The sequence below is a fragment of the Dreissena polymorpha genome, chromosome 14 (genome assembly GCF_020536995.1).
Source record: "Dreissena polymorpha isolate Duluth1 chromosome 14, UMN_Dpol_1.0, whole genome shotgun sequence".
NCBI lineage: Eukaryota > Metazoa > Mollusca > Bivalvia > Myida > Dreissenidae > Dreissena > Dreissena polymorpha.
Window position 1 is genome coordinate 33782075 of NC_068368.1, and position 25032 is coordinate 33807106.

Sequence of the window (25032 nt, forward strand, 5' to 3'; positions counted from 1 at the left end):
GTTGTTATCTCAGAAAAGGGTAGTTTCTGATTAGCCTTTGCGGACTACAAAGGTTTAACAGGGACGACACTTTCCGCTTCGTTGGAACATTTTCTTCAAAGGAAGTCTCATCTTTAAAAAATCCTGTTTTGGCGGAAAGAGTTGTTATTGATTAGCCTGTGCGGACTGTAAGTCATGAGCAGGACATCGATCTAACATTCTATCATTCTGGCATGATATACTCGTTTTCATGGATATCGAATAACAAACGTGCAGTTTGCATAATGGCAAAGAAACACCAAGGTCTTATTTAAGTCATGAAAGACTATTAAAACCTGATATATAATGATAACAACTTAATTGACTATACACACAATATTAATATTAAATGTACATTTTACATGTAATTGTACGAAATATAAAGCCTAGAAGTAAATTATTTATCCATAATGATTTTTTTTTAATTTAGAGAGGAATGTTTACAGTTTAACAAATAATAAGTTATAGCTACCAATTTTCAAATCATTACACACGTAAATCTATGAAAACACCATGCATAGACTTAAGTGTTAGCTATGAAGATCCATTTAATATATTCCCGCTTCGGTTACATTTGGTATTGTTCAACATTTAATGAAATTTGCATGGGTGAAAACTAACCCTTCCAGATACTGTTCTATCCTATCGTTAAAGAATTCGTTGAACAATAACGTACGTGTGTTACATTTACAAAAGCTTTTTATCATGTTATTGTTTATGTAGAATTTTATTTATATCTAATTATACTATTGAAAATAAAAATATCGCCATTGACTTGTTTTAATATTTTGTTACATTATCTGACATGAAAAAAATGCCAAAACATCTTTTCTTAACTCGAGTTTGTTTGGCTATCCGGACCATAATTTATTTTTATTGATAGTTTGTATTTCGTCGTTGTTGACCGTAAAAATAAACTCATCAACATTGGTTTCCATAGCATAAACATTCGAACAGCACATCCCTTTAAACCGCTAATCATAAACAGGTAGTAAAGACATTTGAACATTGCCGTTTACGACACATGCATAAAAAGCTATAAATATCGGCTATCACCACTTGATATCAAGACCGGTGTGTGCGCAAATATTTATTAACTATTTTCAATGCACCACGTAATAAGGACCACGCGCACTTATTACTGATATAATGAAAATGGATGCTATTTCCGTTTAACAGTTATTCAAACTTTCGGTGGGCCTGTCTGTTATTTACACTTTAAAGACACAACATACGTGGATCTTAAACGGATTTAACTCAAAAACCAAAGGTAATTGATTTGATTTTTCATATTATAAGATCTATGAGACTTTCACGTTTATAACTTATGGCAATAAATAAACGTACCCAGAGTGTTTACGATTTAAAAGCTTACTGAACATGAAAGAAGAATAAACACATTTTTCATTGGTGTATGTCCATCAGGCTCATTACTAATTATTCCTTAAAATGTAAATTGAGATAATTTAAGTCACACGTAGGATAAGATAATTTTAGTCACAAGTCAGTTTTAATTTTGTTTCCTGTAAACCTCACTTTAGCGGAATTCTTAGCCAGGCTGTTAAAGCAAATACAATGTACAAAATGATATCTTAATGTACACGTTAACAACGATATACACCTGTTAATTTATATTCAATTTTGTTAATGGTTTTGATGGAGATATATGGAAATTTTATAAATTTATGAAGTTGATTAACAAGTCGTTCAACTATACAACTTTTTTGATAACACGAAGTAATCCCGGAACACGTTTGTCAGACAATCACAAAACGAGTAATATACCACATTGTCAGTTATACTTTTATTTAAATAGTAATTTTAAATTTCATCTTTTTGAAATCAGCGTTACAACAGACAACTACATTTAAAGTAGTCACCTGCAAACACAGTCGTATAGTGACTTTATGTTCTAAAACTGGTACATTGTCGAAGATTACATGACCCGCGTCATACGAAGATTGGTCTTATGTCTTATTAGGCCAGCGTAGCTCCCTACCAGTCTGCGTCGTCGTACAGTTTTGTCAGGACTTCCGCATTCATTTGATGAGACAACCGATCTGTTCGAGCGTTAATAGAGGACATGGTAGCCGCTAACCATACTGCATGACTGCACAGGCTATTCTTGAGCTTCTCTAGCCGAATGTGCACATGACGACGCTCATATTTTAGTAATGTAAAATGGTACTGTTGCATAAATATTTCACGAAGTTTCTCGGCATAGATGTTTAAATAAGGCCAGAGAAATAAACGGAAATATATCAATTCATACATTTGTGTTGCATATAAGGTAGTGACTCCCATTTATGCGGTGTTTTTCTATTTTATACATACATTGGGCTGATTGTCCTCTCCTCTTACATGCAATGCAGTGTAGCATGTAAAGGCGTGTAAATGAAAATCAATGATAGCGTTGTAAATGCACTTACAACTTGTAGCAAGTATACACGGTACATTAGTTATGATTGAAAATACATTCATAAAGAACTATTTTTGAAATGAGTAATATATGTTTGAGAAAAGAAACCTTATCAGGTTACCTTTTCAATTTAACAGCTGTTTCATATTAACATATTGCAATGCCGTATAGGCTCTATACAAGTATTGCGGATAGTTTGTATTTTCCAATACCTTCTTTTATATATTCGAAACTGGAGCTGTGACATTTTCTCACCAAATAATCAGGTTTACAAAGCTAGATTTTAAGAGGCGTTGTTAAGCGTTAAACTAATTGTATTTAACACATTTAATAAACAGCTATCATAATGTGCATTCTTAACATATTTTATGCAAAACTTGCCAATTCTGTTTTAATATTCCGTTATAGTGCCAATCATATTAAACTTACGTTTCACTCTCGATGTATAAATAAAAAAATATTATACCTATTCTAACATTTTTTGTTCGAATCCATTTGTATCTCTTTCGATACGGTGTACATGAATACAGATATGTTCAAATTAATATATTTAGTGAACGTGATTTGATTTATCCTTGCAAAACTAAATACTGTATTATTTACTGAAACAAAACTTGCATTTATTTTCAACATGTTGTTAACATAGTTCATATATAAAAACGGTTGTTACTTCGTTTGTTTTGTGCGTTTGTTCACACAATATTGCTAGAATGCAAATGTTATGACGAGTAACCAGTATTTAATAATATGATAGCAATCATATTTCTTGCAATTATTTTGTTTTTTTTATATGAAATATTCACCTAATATCCGATATCGAACGGATAAAGTGGAAGCGTGTGCGAGCTATTGTTAAGGATTGTTAACGTCAATAATTAACTACGATAATCTTATGCAGGTGTGAAACATATTAGTCAGCGATTTGTATTCCAATTTTAGCATGGAAGCTGACACTTAAATTCCAAGTATATGCCTGTGAACTACCAACCATGCCAAATTCTTCGAAGGTTACGACAAACATCTCCAGTCAGGTAGACATGAAGGCAATCAACGATCTAGAGAAGGAAAAGTATCAGCCTACGTTGATTATTCTGGTCGTTTTGATGATTACTGGGTTAATTGGTAACACCTGTGTAGCTGTGGTCTACAAACTAAAGCTCAAAAGATCCAGTGCAAGGGTGTATATTATATCACTAGCAATGGCGGATGTGTCGGTGTGTACTGTTGGTATGGCTTACCATATTTATGACATGACACATATTGTTGAATATGAGAGTGCGGTCACGTGTAAAACATTAAGTTTTTTAATAAGTGCATGCACTTTGAGTTCGGTTCTAATATTACTTTTGGTTGGACTCGACCGTTATTTAAAAATATGTCGACCTCTAAAAAGACAGATTGTGGATTTTGGTGCAATAAAAGCTTGCGTCATTGTAGTTTGCTTAGCTATCGTGATTTCAGTGCCATATACGATTTTATATGGCCCTAGATCCGTGCCATTAAACAAATATGAAACAAATACAACTGGAGTAGAATGCTTTATACAAGACATATACAGTGTATCTAGCAATTCGTATTTGGGAATTGGATATCTTGGATTTATTATGCTTTTATTTATCATTTTAGTATTGTTCCTGATTATTATTTATAGTCGTATTTGCCTAAAAATACATCGTTCTACCCGATTTCAAATCACAATCCATAAATCCGTCGGGCGATGCTTTTGTTGCAAAGTTGAAACAGAGCGGCTTAGAAATGAAAACAACTGCGCTGTAAATACTTTGCATTGCAATGGTTCAACAAATGTAAATGGTGTCATGGAATCTCCATTTAATTCAACCGATTTATCAAATATTGAGATTACCGCTGAACGAGTTATCGCGAACAATCAACCACAGTCGAAGGTAACAACTGTGAGAGCAAACGATGATTTAAGTATACACTCAGACGTACTGTTAGATATAAGTCTTAAAACAAAGCCTGAATTAGATTTAAACAAAAGAAAACATGATCAGCCAGTTGCAAGCAGTCTTACTCGTCATACAGCAAAAGGGTCAGCTGCTAGAGAGCGCAATTCACGAAAGATAACGATGATGATGCTGACTATCACCGTGTTTTTCATCGTGACGTATCTACCATTTATAGCCGTCTCTGTGATGGATGCGGTGGTTTCAGACTTTTGGACGGGATTGTCTGAATCACACATCTGCTTCTATGACTTCTTGTTACGAATATATGTTCTTAATAATGTTGCTAATCCGTTTATCTACAGCTTTTGGGATGTTAAGTTTCGACGTGAACTTAAGAATTTCATTTGGAAGCTTTTCAGGTTTAGTCCTCGAAGAACGATTAAAATCGATCGGTCAACTACACACTAGTAAACAAACTGAGAAATATAAAACAAACGCGATTGCGTTAAATAGTTTAATGTAACGGGTGGTTGCATTTCGTCTATAAATAATACAGTTGGTTCTCATCGAACTTTTGTTTTCCTGATTTTGTACCTATTGTGATAATTTGTTATACGGCAAGCACTATTTATGTTGTTGTTTTTCATTGTTGTGATAAGCCTATTAATTAAAATAATGTTCATATTTTGAACTGTATGTTTACATTGTTTTGATAAAATGTCAAAGTTGATGAAACAAATGTTTGTTAAGTCTAAGACTTGACTATATATTTTAAACGTTAAGCATTAAGTGAGTAAAGCAAATATTGTGATGCAAAGACAACTATTATTCGTAAAATGTATAATATACATACGAAAAATAAGACATAAGCATGTGCTTATTTATTCGTTGGTTTCAAACTCGTATAATTTTATGTCTACTTACGGCCAATAGTTGTTTTACCTGCCAAGTTTTGTGAAGGCCTTTACCCCCATGTGGAATGTGCTGTCAGATAAATACATTTGAGCGATAGTGTATGCCTGAAAATGTATTTGTCTTTAAAGTACTTGTCTGTGTTATATCTTAATTACATCGACATACTCGCATACTACACAAAAAAGATAACTTTGGCCTCGACCACATTGAATCACATTGCATATGGTACCTTAATCGGCTTAGTAAATTATATAGTTGCTACAAGTTGTAAATGCTGTAATCTTACGTTATTTTTTTCAAAACTTGCTATTATATATATCTATATTTAGTGTGTTGTCTATTTCTTTTAATTTAGACATGCCTTCTGATCGCGTGTTCATATTATTCATTTGTATTGTTTGATCGGAATAACTCTACTATTTGTTTGACGTTTATTCAGGTTATGCATTAACATATCTGGTAATCCATGTATCTAAATCGTTAAGATATACAATGTTTTGAAGTGAAAAATAATCCGTAACAATTGATCTTAGACATACTTCTACAAGATATTCACATATAATGAAATAGTAATACTGGCATGTATAGACACGAAGACAAATATCGTTCGTTTTTTAACAGGGTACGGTAAAGTGTTTTATTTGCTTCACGAATTAAAGAAAGGTTTCACTATCACTAGTTTATAAGGTTTGATATGTAACGCTATAAATTAATGACTGTTATATGCCATATATGTAATGTCTGCTATCCTATCACTACATTTTAATTAAACAACAAACCTTGGTATAAACAAAGATGTTGTTATTATATTTTGTTAAAAATTCGCTTGTATTGATATATTTATATTTAAGTTTATTACATTACTTGATATGCTTCGTTGCTATGTCCTAAGTTTTGTTGGAATAAATATGTTAAAATTGCCAACATGAGATTATGCAAACTATTTTTGTTACGAACAACTGAACAACTTACAAGGGATCGGTCTTGGTCTATGCAATACCTTGACATGAAACGATCGATTATCGTTTTGTCCTAGAGGTCACACAACCACTGATCGTTGAACATTTGAATTATAATTATAGCATGGAAGTTCAATAATGATAATTTTAAAGCCGTTTATGTGTGGTTATAGTTGTATAATATCAGTAATAATTTAATTTTTAATTGACAATAATTATTTCAAATCTTTTGTGTATGATAGAATTTACATAATTCATGCGGAACTTCAATATACTGTACGTAACTTAAAACGCTAATTGTGCGCAAAATTACCCAACGTGATTACGGAAATGACTACTATTGATCATGACACAATACTTAAACCGATCAGAGTATACCGTTAATGCAAATAATACAATACAACTATTTAAAATCTACACAACTCCAAGGGCAATGATACAATACAACTGGTTTAAGACTTGCAAACTACACAGAAAATGATACAATAAAACTGTTTAAAGACTTGCAAACTGCACAGGAAATGATACAACTGTTCAAATACTCGCCAAATACACAGACAAATTATACATTTATTGTAAATTGCTCTGAATATAACTTCACGTTTCAATCGTAAAATCGTCTTCTCTTGCAACTTAGTTTGCTATTCTTCAAGTATGGCATGTAGGTAAAAGGAAGGAAATGGATCTTTAACAATGCATAATTTTGATATGTTATAGAGGTCTGTATGGATATTGCTTATACATGTAGATGTCTGAATCATGGACAAAAACACCAGGCTCTTCTTTTTGACTCAAGTGACAAAAACCAAACAACATGATACAAAATGTATCGTCAAGATGTACGCACACACGCACGCACGAACGTATACACACACGTAATCGTTTTTATGGAGACCCGTTTATACTTCCACCTCGTTTACATTTGATTCTATTTAACATTAAATGAAATGTACATGGGTCAACCATAAATCTTCCTGAGACTGTTATATCCTATCTTTAAATAAAGCGCTTCACATACATGTTTTTTGGTTACGTTTAAATATACCTTTAAAGACGGTATTGTAAACGTAAATGTTTATTGGAAATAGTAATTGTCATCCCGAGCACTAGTGCCTATTTGTAAGTATTTGTTCACACGTTATGTTACTCAAAAAGATTCCAGAGTACATTTTCTTTAGTCGATTTATTTGTTTAGATCGAAAGCATATTTTGATTGATTTATTAAAACAATCGTATTTCATGTTTGGAGTCCGTAACATTAAACAAATCATCATTGATTTTTATAATATAAAACATTATAAGAGCACATCCCTTTTAATGCTGAACCTAACAAGGAAGTCGATTCATCCTTGCATTTCCGTTTACGGCACATCCATATAAAGCTATGAATATTGGTTATCACGACTTAATACAATGGTCGGTGTGTTTGCGCATATTTATGGATTTATATTAACTATATTCAATGTACCAAGCAAAACCAACAGCACGCTTATATAAGTGCTAGAGTGAAAATAGGGGCATTTTCGTTTACAATTATCAAGATTAATATAGTTCTTGTATCTTATTAACACATCGAAGAAACAACCTACGTGGACGTTCAACATATTTTCACACCGAGCAAAGGTCTTTGATTCGTTTTTAATGTTAGACGATCAGACAGACCTTAATGCGTATTCTTTACGACAGTGAATACACGTTATCAGTATGTTGCGAACCGATTGCGAACTTAAACTTCACGCATATTTGTAGAAATGTGTTCGTGGTATAATACTAATTGTTTATATAAATCTATAGTGTCCAGAAAGGACATAAATGACACAGGTACTTGTTATTATTGGTGTTATATGACTCAATTTAAAGCAACGTTTAACCAGGTATTTAGTATATATATTGTTGATTGAAATGTACATACTGCAATAGTTATCTGCATGTGTACAACGATATGCACCAATTTAATTATGTTCAAAATTATTTTATTGTTTTGATGGATACAATCGCAATTTGATAGCAGCACAGTATGGTCAGGAGCTACGCTGTCAGTTGAAGAGACCACGGTTATTGCGCGAGCTTGTTGCGGTCAGGAAAGTTTCCTGTCAATTCTGTGCGACTGCGCATGCAGTTCTCGGGCCACCTTTCAGAATGATGTATTAGACCCGTTTTAGCATGACGCGGAACAATTTGTATTGCTTTTTACCCGGTACTTTTAAAAATACATTTCACGAAGTAACATGACGCTTGTTGGTTAAATTCATTCTGATACATCAACTGTTAAAATGAAAACATAAAATTTGCATTTAAGATGAAGTAGAAATCCCAGTTATGTTTTTTTTTCATTTTTGTACATGGCTGTGGTTGATTGTTATATGATCTACCGTGTATGGAGTGTAGCACTTGCAAAGTTGTGAATGGTAACTGAAAACTATGATACCTTTAAAAGTGCAAAATTATGCATTTCTATTACATTGTAAATTAAGTATGTTAGAAAAGACATTCATACGGAAATATTTTTGCATGAGTAATATCTGTTTGACAAATCCGATCTACTCAGGTTATCTTTTCAATTAAACAGCTGTTTCCTTTTTGCACATTGCAATGACATTCAGGCTTTGCAAAAGTAGATTGGATGCAAGATATATTTAATCACCTGCTTACAAATAGAGTCCATTAGCAAATGGCCATTTTCGCACCAAATTACCAAGTTTTTACAATAAGATATTAGGAAGCGTAGTAAAGCAATCATTGAACGCATTTGTATTGGACATACTAAATTAAAATCTCTTATAATTTGAAAATATAAGACACACATGAAAAAAGGGTTCCACGACTGTGTTTGAATCCGTTGAAATGACCCATATTTTTAACTAACGACTATTGACCGTAGATGTATGATTCAGAAAAACTATGAAGAAGACATATTCGTTAAAGAATTCTTTCGATTATATTTGTATTTTATTTCAATAATTTGTATACATTATATTTAGTAACTCTTTGCATTATTTAGATTCTGATGTTTTGCTAGAGAAAACATATAATTTAAACATGCTGGAAACATAGTTCCTTTCAGTACATTAAAACCAAAGAACATTAAAGCATGCAAATACCAACGGATGTGAGTAAGTGCATGCACGTGGCATACTTTGTACGACAGAAGTGTTCAATAATGCAAATGATATCATGAGTAGGCACTGCTTTTAAACGGCAATCGTATCTTATGCAAGTGTTTTATTTCAGGAAATACCATATCTTGATCTGATATCTTATGGATATAGTGGCAGCGTTAACGAGTTATTGCCCAGCGTCCATAACAGCCATGATTAACTACATTAATAGCCTGCAGGTATAATACCAATACTCAGTGGAGTGCGTCAACTTTTTCAGGACAAGTAAACTAGCCAGAATATGATACAATACAACTGTTTAAAGACTACCCAACTAATCAGGAAAAGATACAATACAATTGTTTAAAGACTAGCCATGTAATCAGGAAATTATATAATACAACTGTTAAAGACCAACAAACTTTACAGGTAATGATAAAATACAAAAGTTTAAAGACTATCCAACTATACTGGATATGATACAAAATTACTGTTCAAAGAATAGCCAAATCCACAGGAAATGGTACTTTACAACTGTTTACAAACTAGCCAACTACACAGGACATGATAGAATACAACTGTTTCAAGACTACCAAACATGACAGAAAATGATACAATACATCTGTTTAAAGACAAGCCCGCTTCACAAGATACGATACAATACAACTGTTTAAAGACTACCCAGCTACACAAGGTATGACATTATATTTTTTTTTAAAGACTAGCCACCTACACAGGCTTTGATACAATGCAACTGTTAAATAACTAGCCAACTGCACAGGAAATGATACAATACATCTATTAAAAGACTAGCAAACTACACATAAATGATACAATATAACTATTTATAGATTAGCCAACTTCACATGAAATAAATAATACAATGTAACTTTTAAAATACTAGCAAACTACACAGGAAATGATACGATGTAACTGTTAAATACTAGCAAACTACACAGGAAATGATACAATGTAACTGTTTAAATACTAGCCAACTACACAGGAAATGATACGATGTAACTGTTTAAATACTAGCCAACTACACAGGAAATGATACGATGTTACTGTAAAAATACTAGCCAACTACACAGGAAATGATACAATGTAACTGTAAAAATACTAGCCAACTACACAGGAAATGATGCGATGTAACTGTAAAAATACTAGCCAACTACACAGGAAATGATAACATGATACTGTAAAAATACTAGCCAACTACACAGGAAATAATAACATGTAACTGTTAAAATATAAGCAAACTACACAGGAAATGATACGATGTAACTGTTTAAATATTAGCAAACTACACAGGAAATGATAACATGTAATTGTTTAAATACTAGCCAACAACACAGGAAATGATACAATGTAACTGTATAAATACTAGCCAACTACACATTATATCATGCAATACAATTGTTTAAAGACAACCCAACAACACATGAAATATAGCGAATAAACTATTAAACAACTATCATACTGCAAAAGAGGAAATTGTTAAAGAGACCGCCAACCACGAACGACGAAAAAAGAAAATTTCTAAAATACCATATGTTTTACAATTATTAGTTTATACAGATTATACTATCACGACTGGTATATTTCAACGATTACAAAGTTCATATGTTCAGTATATTCGGTAATACAATTTCGCGATGTGCAATCGAAAGTAAATCGCGAAAATAGGTGACATAACGATAAAAACTCTATATAAATAACGCAAGAAGATTGATCATTTTATATATTAAATATATACAATTCACTTCGCATGCACAATTTGCATTCCTGGGTTAACCACGTGACGATGATGATCAATCTACTTGCATTACTTATAGTTAACCGGTAGTATTTGGTACAAATACCCAGTACAAATTTACTACCGAATATATGAACATATGAACACTTAACAACTTTTTTCAAGTAATGTAATTCACCAGTCGTGATATATTTATCAATATAAACTAATAATTGTAAAAAATACGGTATTTAAGAACTTTTGTTTCGTGATTCGTGGTTGACGGTCCCTTAAACTGCCCATTTCGAAATTATCTTATGACCATAAACTCATTGTAGCAAATTATTGTAAAAAGGTTTCCATTAATAATTATTATTCTTATGCAAACATATTTCCACTTATACAGTTGCATTAGCTGAGCATGTCCCCGAAATCGACATTATTAACACACGAACTTGATTGTATTAAGAAGATTGCTGCTCCAGTTAAAATATCATAGACATTGCACGAATGAGATTAGTTTAATGTTATTAATTTTTAATAATTTTAATATTGATTAAACGGAAAACCAACAATGTTTTGTATTAAGCAATCACTCCCTAATCCACGGCTAAAACTTTGTGCAACACACTTACCATAAAAATTATACCATGGTTGCTATGTGAGAGATGCAGCAAGGTACTTATCTAATACTGTAAAACTGAATATGACCACATATGTTACCACATATACCAGCATATTAATGAACAAGTAAATTATTTATTAATGTTTTTACAAATTTTACAAATGTTACAAAGGGATTGTCGTCATTATTAATCGGAATTGGAGATATCTTTTGTTAATGACAATTGTTTTTTGTTACATACAAATGCGTTGCAACAGGACACAGGACAAACCACACGGCGAAGACAAAACACATATTAATAAAATATGGGGCTTCCGAATTTAAACGGTAATGCAGAGTATATTTTTGTATATCATTTGTGCAAAAATCCGGTTTCGGGGCGCAAAATCCTTTTACTTGGCGCATTTTTTTAGTGTAAATAATATGGTTTATCAATGACAAATCAATATGATTTATTATTTTTTAAACAATGTGTCAATGTTTGCATCTACATATGTTTTCGCATTAAATGATGTACTTAATACCAGAACATACCCTTACTTTATTTACCACGAATAATCAATGAGGAACATATGTTTTCGCTCTATTTTGTTTGATGCAATAAAGACACACAACGAAATAAGTTCTCACTCTCATAATGAACCTAAAAGCACATCCATTCAAACATCGGTCTAAATGTAAAAAAAAAGAAATGTAGAAATCGATTGCAATTTTTCGAGACCATGATACAATTTTGTTTTGACTAATTGATCAGTCGCCGTCTTCCTTTCATCCGATGCAAGCAACAAACACAGTTAATTACTTGTAGGTGACAGCCTTCTAAAGATGTAGAAACAAATTGCATGTAACTCGACCTAGTTACTTTAATATTCGACCTATTGACCGAAATAACTTTCCTCCCAAGATACAAGCTAACAAATAAAGGTTATGTCAGATAAAAGCATTCTGAAGAACTTGTAAGCATGCGAATTTTCATTTTAAACTTTTTATTTCCTTCATATTTGATTTTTCGTCTTTCTTTCCTCTTGTCTCTCCAAATTTGTTGATCGTAAATCCGAGCATGCTCATGATATCATGAGGAAACTGAATTTTCGGGAAACAGAAAAACAAGTGCTATTGACTGACCACCCAACTGGGTGATGGCAATCAAAACATTCCCACGTCTCCGGGTTGGTGCATTATTACTAAACTTCACAGTTTAATTTAAGCAAATCAACGTAAATAAATCCTGATGTTATAAGGTTTAGCAAGCGCATATATATATATATATATATATATATATATATATATATATATATATATATATATATATATATACTGCACAAATTACGCATCATGCTATCCATGCATACGAACATACATTAATTTATTATATCAAGTTGGTCGCTCTAATATTAATACCGGCATGTGTAAGAAACAACCACGCACGAATAGTTAACACAATGTACAAAGCCACGTCAGTTATATTACATAGCAGTGCAAACAGGCTTATTGATTCATCCGAACTGAAAGTAAGCTATAATTGTTTATCATTCGGTTAACGATCGAAGGAATAATTAGGTTTTGGAAAAATCATCAAATTGAAAGATGCCTTGTTTTATTTCCGGAGTTGAAAGTTTACCGACAATGATAACACTTCGGAGGCAGTTTTTACATACACGAGATCCGTATTAAAATTCGCGTATCCGGTTTTACCCAGTAAAATAGAATGTGAATGCAACTTCGCCAGAGTGTTGATAACAAATTATCATTTGCGTCTAGAAACCATATTTATACATAAGATAAATGATTTAAAAGACAAATATGTTTGAATTAACTTCATTGAATGATTTCTCTGTTATGACAAAAATCAATTTTACTGCGGCATTAAAAATTACAACACCACTGTGTTCCATTGTTGATTATTTTAACGTCGAGTAATTCCGCTGTAAATATGTAAACGATACGTGATTGAACACAGATCGGACAAACCTTTCAAAGAAGCATATATAACAATGTTAAAATATATAATTTAAGACATCAAATAAAATAAATATTAATATTCAATATGGATTTCTATATCAATTTGGCTTAAAATGATGCTTTACATCGTTTTGGATGTTTACTTACCAAAATCAATTCAAACTAGCAGCGAGAGATGTTTTTTTTAAATCAGATATTACAAGTAAGTCAAGCAGGCATTTTATTTGTTCATTTGCAGAAAATGGGCTTTTGGACCAAATGATGCCAATTTCCTTTCTTTTGCGAAAATTTCAGACGGTAGTCTGAAGTTTTTTAATTTTTTCTCAATTTGGAAATATCCTTTTACGGGTACTTTATAATAAATAAACACATTCGCTGGCGTTAAACCAGTACATCGGTCTCTTTCAGAAAAACGTTGACATTTGAGTTTGAACCAGTTCTTGGGTTTCTTATAGAGACACTCGAGTAATAAATAGTACATGGGCATCTTTCAGAACCAGTACTTGGACATCGTAAAGACTTTGACAAATCAATTAGAACAAGTTCTTTGCGTATTTCAGAGAGACTTTAACATATGCATTAGAGCCAGTACATTGGCGTCTTTCAGAGAGACTTTGGCATATGAGTTAGAACCACTACATGTGCATCTTGCAGAGAGACCTTGATATATGGGTAAGAACCACATGTGCATCTTTCAGACATATTAGTTAGAAACAGTGCTTGAGCATCTTTCACAAAGACTTTTAGATATGCGTGAGAACCAGTACAAAGGCAACTTTTAGAAAGACTTTGACATAAAAGTTAGAACCAGTACTTTATCATCTTTAGGGAGACTTTGACATATGATACAGAACCAGTACACAGGTATCTTTCAAAGAGACTTTGAATTAGAACCAGTACTTGAGCATCTTTCTGGGTGTAACCCACTATATAGTATGTATAGGGAAGTTCATCGAATTTTTGCTAACGTCGCGTAGTGATTTGGTTTTAGAAAGTGACACTTCGCATATAAGACCTAGCTGGTTGTACACCTTAACTTCATTTAGTTGTTGTTTTCCCATATATCTATTTCTTTCACGACAGTTCTTATACTGCAAAATGCAAAAACGCCACACTTCTCGGAGTTATACTCGAACCGCCACTGCTTAAAGTACTTGTAACAAAATGATATCATGGATTGCAGCACAAGACGGAGTAATGAAATTTGAATAATATTATTCGCGATCGGTGCACAAATTCTCATATTAAACATGCATAGACCGTACCCAGTCTCCGTCAGTTCTTTAATAAGGACGTTGATGGAAGTCAGATACAGGAATGGTCATGGTCTGCTTCCCTGCCTGCTCCCCTGTTAAATTTTGAAGGCATCTGACATTATACATTTATACCTTACGCAACGTGTGATGTTTCGGTACGATTCCGCGATATGAATTGTCTCCGGAAGTCAACTTTTGCATGTTTGTATTGTCTGTATTGTTCATAATTAGAGTAACGCGGACGGCCTTGCCTAAACCAATTGCGGCGCATTTCGCCTGAGCGCTTATGTGTCAGTTTCAAGTCTGTATTCTAAAACGGCTTAAAGAACTAGCAATTTTTCGACACGGGTAACGGGTAAGACAGAGAAAAAAGGGTTGCAAATCAAATGCCTAAAAGTGACATTCAACTGGTTCTGCACGAGTCGTTTTTCGGTTTGACTCTTGGTCGTGCGAACTTTTCATCTGATCTGCAATATAGCCTCGCTTCGTGGGTCTCAGGACCTATAGTCGAAGCAGAATGATAAGCATGCGACTTGGAACTGTCGAAACATATCTCGGTAGTATCTGTGCATCCATTGGAAAAGAAGTTCACACCTGCATCGACTTTACATGAAGTATTTTGGAAATGCAAGTTAGTAGCATTATACACCGCGGCGCATGATGCATCCTCTAGGCGGAATGGTTGGTCATGCGTGTCAAACTTAATATTTTGACCACACCATGTGAATGTACGAAATTATTCAGATATCGCAATGCGCTCTTTATACTGCAATTTACGTTATGGATTCAATATTGAATATATAGAAGTTTGTCACAGTTTGTATGGCTCTTTTACATTCCAGTGTGTCCTTTTTTGAAATGCTGCTGACACTGTCGCATACATTGTCCATCTACAGGGAACGGATCTGATCGTTTTTGTGAAATATATCATAAGAAGCATGTCCGCCTGCAAGGATGATACGTTGTATTTTAGTATTTTAAGTTCCAGAACACAATTGCAGTTTAACGCAGCACTAATTGTTGTTTCCGATATTGACATTGGAGTCGACATCTGTGTGACGCGGGATACAGTCTTGGATCTGGAAGAACCGCTTATAATTTCCCTTATTGTGGAGTAGTCTTCGCCCTCCATCACTCTGATAAGAGCGTATATAGCATTAGCAAGTTTAATTGCAATTATGTCCCCCTTACTACGGAACACTCACCGCTTAAGTTCGCAGTATGGATATGAAGGGAAGTCTTTGGTTGACTTGAAAGCCTCAAAGAGCTGGGAAGTGTTTGCTCCAGCATTTGTTAACATAAGTGACGTTCTAAACATATCACCGGGCATGAATCTGTACAGGTCAACAAGTCTGTTGTATTCTGTGAAAAACCCAAGGTCTGTATCAACCTCATAATGTGTTCCACTTGCCTGCAGTAACGTTTAGATTTTATCGTTCGTTTCATTCAATTGATGACGACACTAGATGCACTGACGGCAACTTTCAGCTCTGTGTTGCCCTTGAGCGACAACGGTTTGTACCCGCCTTGAGCTCTAATATCCATGATCTACGATCACGAATACTGTTTACATTAAGCCGTAGTTGTCTGGGACATTACGGATAGCACTCTATTGTTACCCATATGTATATCAGCTTGTGATGTCATTTGCAAAGCAATTTCACTTTAGATCATGTAGGAGACAAACACAAAACTAAAGCGCATACAAACGCTAACATGTGTTTGGTTGTAACCAGCAAGTGAATTTTATATTTATCTCAACGTCACATATATACACATACAACGTCACACACACAAATATTTGAGTTTTAATCACAGCATAACACGTTTAAATCACGTCCTTCTCCACCGGAACCGGAAACCGAAAAAGATCGGTCAGTCTCGCAAATCGTAATGATGTTATGATAACCTTAATTCAAACAATATCATAAATAAACATATAGCCAATCAAAAAATAACATCAACATCCGGGCATTTGCTTGCTCACAAAATACCAAGCTCCCATTATACATATGTCAGATTTTCTGATTAATTAAGGATGTTTTGCAATATTTCACCACTTCTTGTGCCATGTATATGTACTTATTCTAAAAAAATCTTTTTGATAACCTTTTAGATTTTCATTCAGTAAACTGTTTCTTTAATATTTACTTTAGTAGGAACTTCCCCGTATCTTGCCAAATAATTTTATATTGTGTCGGACATGTCCGAGGTCCGACGTCTTTTTCATGGGTTTTTATATGGTATCTTAATTCAAAAGAAACTATATTAATTATGATATGATTTTTAGAGTGCAATTTGTTTTAATTTTCTATTACTTAGAATGTGCATAACGTTTTGTAATAAAGCCTCATGGCATTCCAATATATATGATTGAATAGTTTTGATTAGTTTAAACATTTTTATTGTTTGGAGAATACAGTGCAGATCAATCATGCGCAATGCAATCATTATAAGAATATGGTTGAATTGAAAGAACTAATTCTTATATAGTTTCTCTCCTTACAGTAGAATTAACGCAAAAGATGTGTGTGCTTTAAACAAATTCATTGAATATGCCAGAAACAATAAGTATACATTATTAGTATCAAACGTTCGGAAGGAGACATTTCATCATATAGGATGATTGTTGGATGATTGGATGTAAGGACAAAAACATTAGCAGCAGCAAGTCGTGACTGAGTCAGTAATAGATTGTTAAAAAAGCGTCTGGATTTGTTAATAAAGTGTTGGACCTAAATAAATATTTGGGAGTTTTCATTTTTGTCGAGATAACTACTTTCACAAAGAAGTATATCGAGCTCAATATCACTAGTTACACTATAAATCGGGCTCATCTTCAATAATTTAAAGGGACGTGCCACGAGCAAAAAGCCGAATATTTTCATGTTATTAACCAAATAATTTATAAAGATTCAAAATAGTAGTGGCCCTAGTATAGAGCCCTTTGAACCCTACTCGCTGACGTCTACAAACCAAGAAAGCAACAATCCACAAATACCAATAGTATACTTTATGGAAGGCTTTACTTATGTAAACAAATAGCTTTCATTTGTAATCCATTGTTTAGGGCTTGGCAAAACGTATCACACACACACACGCACGCACGCACGCACGCACGCACACAAACACACACACACACACAGACATGTATGTCTGTGTATCTGGTTGTTCACGCATATCTTTCTCCACATATATATATATATATATATATATATATATATATATATATATATATATATATATATATATATATATATATATATATATATATATAATGATCTTACGAAAATCGCTTCTGTGTTTTAACTTTACTCTCTATATACAAGGGGCATTTTCGTGTTTGGGTAAATTGACAAAATTGAAAAAAGTTGTTTCAGATTCGCAAAATTTAGTTTTAGTTATAATATTTGTGAGGAAACAGTAGAACTGAACATTTACCATGCTCAAAAATAACCATTATATGCATCTTGTGACGATTTAAAATCCCGAACATTATTAATTATTAAATTAAGTGGCCCTAATTAATAATTAATTATTATTAATTAATTAATTAATTAATTATAAATTATTAATTAATAAATTAAGCGTTGCAACACAAAACGAATTAATAATTTGGAGAGTTCTGTTGTTGTCGTTATATCCTGTGAAAATACGAGGATTGTTTATATAATCTTTATTTAATTTTATTCTTGATTTTTTACTGGAACTTTTTATATATAATGTTTACATTTATCAATATAAAGCATTTTATGACAAACTTCAAAACATGCCAAAATCTGTGAAAAGCCACCTTTAAGGAAAAAAAATGATTCACTTATGTTTTCATGAACACATTAGCCAAGGGCAACGTGGATTAAAATATGACATGACTCGTATGTATTTCAACAGATTTAATCTTCGATTCAAATCGTGCATGAAACAAAGGATAATGCAAATTACGCGAAGTGTCGCACACGGTTAAATCGAGTAAAACCCTATTTATACCGACACAATCATATTTTATCCATCACGCAGGCAACAATGTTTAACAATCGGCAAACTACCTTAAATTCGTAGCTTGTGCTAATCAAACAATCACCCCATCATTACCGGAACGGAAAACACACTGAAACCGAGATAAGATGCGATATGTTTACAATATAGTTTATACGCATCAATTGCAATAGCATCAAATAAACTGAAGGGGCTCGTTCATATAGTTTTAACCTGACAGTTTGTAATTTCTAAAAAATGAGTCATCGAGCTGGAAAAAGATTTTAGCAATATAGTAAGTAAACATTCAAAATAGTAGTCCTAAATGTGATACGTATCAACATGTTTGTTTATGAATGATCCACAAGCGTAATCAGTAATCTAAGTAAGTGTTTGTAACGTGGCATCGATTACTTCCAAAACAAATAGAGAACCCTTGACTGTTTTAGCCTTAAAACAGGTTATAAACTTCAAACACGTAAATGACCCTGCAGTAACAAGTTTGTAAAGAGATGGAAAGATCCTAGTATAGCCAAAGTGCCTAGGACAAACACTTTCTGATTGACTCAATGTATCTTTTCAAAGAAAAATGTGATTTTGGGGCACGGATGTATGTTCTAGCATTGCATTCATAACGCTCCTATATAAAAAATACACATCATGATGACCAATTATGATCTTTCTAGAAAATAATTGATTGCCGGATGATTGGATTGTAAACATATTATTTGACATACATAATTATTTATAAATAATTTTCATTGATTAATTTTAAATAAAGTTACACTGCATCGTGATACACCAGTGGTATTGTTCATCACGTGGATTTTCCTGGGGATTTCCTTAGCCGTTTTATTTGATACGCAATTTATACTTGAGTTAATGAATATTTACACTATTGACGATTCACAATTATTGTATTAGTATTATTCGAATGATGAACGTTTATTCACTTTATGCTCGGTCAAACCGCCAGAACTTTGCTTGAGCGTTCCTGGAGCGGTGAAAAACAATCATCACCGTTAAGGCCCGGTCACACCGCCAGAACTTTGCTGGGGCGTTCCTTGAACGGTATGAAGAGGGGCCGAATTTCGGCAACGCTCGTCACCGCGCACAAAATGGGGAAAAAAATTGACAACACGGGCGTTGCCAAAGCGGTGCACCGCTGAAGCCAGCGTTGGTTTAGCGTTGGTTAAACGGTATCGAGCGGTAGCGAGCGTTGGTTTAGCGGTGACGCGAGCGTTGATAGAGCGGCGTTCTTCGCATGTGCGCGTCGGCTCGGCGGGAGTTTATAGTTGGTATAGCGGCAAACCGCTTCTGACTACGGAACTAAACGGATCGCTTTGATAGACGTTCTGATAATTTTTGATAGAAGTCAATAGTTGAAGTTCATTATGCCACGTAGACAAAAGAAGTGGAAGGCTGGAGATGGAGAGGCAGCATTCTGTAGAATTCTGAGCCAGAGTTAGGAGGAGCTTTACAGGCCACGTGCTTGCCATCAATGGCACCAACTGTGTGGGGAAAGTTCCATCTCTGGTACCATTTGTCAGCCAGGTCTCTCCATCCTTGTTCAGTTGTTGCGAAAAACAACAATTCATCTGTGTACTCCTCAATGATGACCTTTACCACTTCTCTAACTACCACACTGATGGTGTTGTGGGGAACCCTCCAGGCGCATGTTTCTGTAGGTGTTACCAGAGGCCAGGTGCCGTAGGGTGATTGCCACTTTGAGACCAGGTTCCAGGCTTGGTCGGTAATCGGTGTCTTGTTTGGTCAATCGGGGTGTCAGCCTCTGTACAACTTCATCAAACATGGCTGGTGGCATCCTCATAAAGTGATGGATGGCTCGTGGATCCTCATTCCTCAGCTCCACCATCAGCTTGTGATACAGTCCATGTTCAGGCCTTCTCAGTATCCACTTTCTGACCCACACAACTCTGTCTCTCCTTCTTCTCTCTCTTCTCCATTCTGTCAACAGCTTGTTGCAATCTGAGGAAGTTCTGATTCTGCTGCTGGACTAGTGCACCAATCACATCATCCATGGTAGAACACTTTTACTGTAACTGAGCAAATTATAATGAGGTCTGCACTCAACGGTAGCTCGATTTAAAATGGACTCCTGACTCATTTCTCCCCGTATTTATAGCCAAATTCTGGTCCCGCTCCAACACCTCAATACCAACGCCAAACCAAAGTTCATCACTGCAATTGATCGCTACTTCAACGTCCAACACCGTTCCAGCAAGTCCGTGTCCTTTTGAAAAACGCTTACAACCGCTCCACCAAAGTTTGTGCAACGTTTAATCACCGCCCTGGCAAAGCTGGCGAAGCAGCGGTTGTCCAGCATTCAAGATTTCTGCGTTGGCCTTGCGGACCCTAACGTTCACGAACTGGCGTCTAGCGGTGCCAAACTTTGACTGAGCGTTGGTGGAACGGTGGTGAACTTTGTCGGAGCGGAAAATTGCCCGCTCCTCACCGCTCGCAATATTTTGTGCAGCTCAAAACTTTCTGAGCGGTAGGAGGAACCATCAACGGTGACCGAGCGTATACGGCGTTACTTTAACGGTGGCCAACTTATGTTTAACAGTCGTGAACGGTAGCGAGCGGTGATGTTTTTTTTTCCACCGCTACAGGAACGCTCAAGCAAAGTTCTGGCGGTGTGACCGGGCCTTTAGCTACCGTTCACGACCGTTAAACAGAAGTTGACCCACGTTAAGGCAACGCCGTATACGCTCGGTCACCGCTGATGGTTCCTCCTACCGCTCAGAAATTTTTAAGCTTCACAAAATATTGCGAGCGGTGAGGAGCGGGTAATTTTCCGCTCCGACAAAGTTCACCACCGTTCCACCAACGCTAAGTCAAAGTCTGGCACCGCTAGACGCAAGTTCGTGGACGTTTGGGTCCGCAAGGCCAACGCGGAAATCTTGAATGCTGGACAACCGCTGCTTCGCCAGCTTTGCCCGGGCGGTGATTAAACGTTGCACAAACTTTGGTGGAGCGGTTGTTAGCGTTTTTCGAACGGAAACGGAATTGCTGGAACGGTGTCGGGCGTTGAAGCAGCGATCCATTGCAGTGATGAACTTTGGTTAGGCGTTGGTATTGAGGTGTTGGAACGGGACCAGAATTTGACTATAAATACGAGGAGAAATGAGTCAGGAGTCCATTTTAAATCTACCGTGGAGTGCAGACCTCATTTTAATTTGCTCAGTTACAGTAAAAGTGTTCTATCATGGATGCTGTGAGACTTGTTGTGATTGGTGCACTAGTCCAGCAGCAGAATCAGAACCTCCTCAGATTTCTACAAGCTGTTGACAGAAGGATAAACGAGAGAAGAAGGAGAGACAGAGTTGTGTGGGTCAGACAGTGGATACTGAGAAGGCCTGATCATGGACTGTATCACGAGCTGATGGTGGAGCTGAGGAATGAGGACCCACGAGCTTTCCATCACTTTATGAGGATGCCACAAGCCATGTTTGATGAAGTTGTACAGAGGCTGACCCCCCGATCGGCCAAACAAGACAGCAATTACCGACCAAGCCTGGAACCTGGTCTCAAAGTGGCAATCACCTCACGGCACCTGGCCTCTGGTAACAGCTACAGAAACATGCAATACGCCTGGAGGGTCCCCCACAACACCATCAGTGTGGTAGTTACAGATGTGGTAAAGGCCATCATTGAGGAGGACACAGATGAATTGTTGTTTTGCCCAACAACTGAACAAGGATGGAGAGACCTGGCTGACACATGGTTCCAGAGATGGAACGTTCCCCACACAGTTGGTGCAATTGATGGCAAAAACGTGGCCTGTAAAGCTCCTCCTAACTCTGGCTCAGAATTCTACAACTACAAAGGCTTTTACAACGTGATCCTGTTTGCCATGGTGAATGCTGACTACAAGTTCACCTACATTGACGTCTCAGGCAATTGCTCATCCTAATACGCTCAGATCTATAATGAAAGTGATCACCATCGTGGGCTGGACCAGAACAGGATTCATGCCTTTCCTCAGCCAGACACCCTACTAAATGACAATCAGAATGTGCCCTTCTTCATCATCGGAGATGACACCTTCTTACTGCGGAGCCTCATGAAGCCGTACAACACCAGAAAGCTCACCCATGAAGAGTGCATCTTCAACTATCGGCTGCCCAGGGCAAGACGGGTCGTGGAGAACGCATTCGGCATCTTGACCAACAGGTTCCAGATTTTGCTCACCACCATGCAACATCACCATGAAACTGTCAGAACCATCGTTGTAGCTTGCTGCATCCTCCACAACCTGATGCGCACCCGCTATCCAGTGCTCCAGAACAGACTTGTGGACCGTGCACAAACAGATGGCAACCTGCAGTCTGGGGCATGGGGAGAAGGACGGAACATGGAGGACACTATCTTCTTGCAAGGACCAAACACAGCCTCGCGTAATGGGAAGAGGCAGTGTAACCTACTCAAGCATTGGTAAAACTCCCCTGCAGGATCAGTGGACTGGCAGGAAACAATGGTGGCTATCAACTAAACACTGCGCACAACACTGAGGATACACTTTTGCATTGTCCAAATACATGTTATTAATTGATTACTTTTTTGTAAATGTTATTTGTCATTGTTAAAGGAACTCGAACGTTAATGGTGCCCCAGTATTGGACATGCAATCAACACATTGTTCTTGTGTTTGATTGAAATGTTTTAAGATTAATAAAGAAACTGGAAGCCGTAATGCTGAGTCTGGGACTGATAATAATGCGGCTACTGCTGGTAGAAGGTGAGTGTGGGTGATGGTACTGATGCTGGAGGTGGTTGAGCGAGAGGGAGCGGGTGGTGGATGGGTCGCTGCATTTCGTGGAGGATGGCCGTCATTCTTTCTATTGTGAGCTGGTACTGGGTCTCAGGTAGTTGTTGGAGAGACTGGGACATCTACGTGATGAAGGGCTGTCGTGCATGGCTGATCTCCTGGGCTTGGACCAGTCTCTCTAGGAGGGCGTTGGTAGCCTTCATACTATCTCTCATCTCCAGCATCACAGGGGCGTCTTCAGGCTCGGATCTGGTTGCGGAACGGCGTGGTCTGGTTGTGGAGGAGGAGAGAGATAGTGGAGGTGGGTGCCCTGGGACCTCGTGAGTGGCGCTTGAGTTTCAGTGAGCGAGAGGGAACCATGGTCTTCTTCCTGTTCCTCGACGTCGTGGGAAGGCTGGCGAAGGATGCTGGTCGACGCCGAGGGCTGGGCTTTTGGAGGCTGGTTTGGTAAATTTTCCTGTGTGAGTGGTATGTTTCTAAGTGGCTGGCCTTTCCTATACTTGACCTCCTTGTGCAGGAAGGCGCAGTTCCTCTGTATGAACAGTTCTCTGTCCGTCAAGTTCGCTGCAGCCTTGCCAGACTTCTTGCAGATAAGCATAACGTGGAGGTCCCGGGCTGACTTCCACCATGTCCTGAGAACTTCAGCTCCCTCCTCAATGTTCAGCTCTCTTGCCTTCCTGGTCCAAAGTTCCGTCTTCTTCTTTGTATCCGTGTAGTCGGTGGCCCCCTTCCTCCACAAAAGTTCGTGCTCCCGGACCCACTCGATGAGTTGCTCCTGAGTGTCATTGTCGAGCAGGATGGCCTTGCGGCGAGACTTCTTCTGCGGCTGACGATGCTCATCGTCCCGTTCAGAGTCTGAACAATATAACAGTTGAATGGAAATAATAAATGTATAAATGAAACATATATTATTTAGATCAATTTGTGTTGATTTTTCATTGCATATTATCACATTATCATTACCTTCAGCACCAGCAGTAGCACGGCCCTCCTCAGGTTGGTCATCACCGGGTTGTATTTCCTCATTGTCAGGCTGGTCCTGTGTCAAGGCCTTCTCGGGCTCGTCATCAGAGTCTGCAAAAATAACAAATGAATAATAAATAAACAAGGTCAACGTAATTGAAAGATTATTGTTATCATTATTATCATTATCACTACATTTCATATATTTTCATTGGTGATTAACTTCATAAGCAGCTGCCCCTGCCTGGGTTGTGGTAGCAGTGGCTGTGGCTGTGTTAGCAGTGGGTGTGCTAACAGTGGATTCTGGTGTGGCATAACTGGTCTCTGCAAAATATAACACATGAATATTACATGAACAATGTCAACGTGATTTAAAGATTATGGTTATTAGTAGTATTAGTAGTA

At 36.3% G+C, this 25032-nt stretch overlaps 2 protein-coding genes across 3 annotated transcripts in view; one reads left to right on the forward strand and one right to left on the reverse strand.

Moving 5' to 3' along the window:
- LOC127858239 (D(2) dopamine receptor-like) overlaps positions 1-4947 on the forward strand; it is a 146572-nt gene extending 141625 nt beyond the window's left edge. Inside the window, exons 1-2 of one of the 2 annotated variants that reach the window (XM_052395226.1) lie at positions 1048-1288; positions 3377-4947. In XM_052395226.1, coding sequence (XP_052251186.1) covers positions 3427-4815 — 1389 coding nt within the window. In that variant the 5' untranslated portion in view covers positions 1048-1288; positions 3377-3426 and the 3' untranslated portion in view covers positions 4816-4947. Of the gene's footprint in view, positions 1-1047; positions 1289-3376 lie in introns of those variants that run through there. The other variant, XM_052395225.1, reaches the window with a different exon arrangement.
- Positions 1-25032, reverse strand: part of LOC127858238 (cholecystokinin receptor type A-like) — a 309809-nt gene that overhangs the window by 226665 nt on the left and 58112 nt on the right. The window lies entirely within an intron of this gene.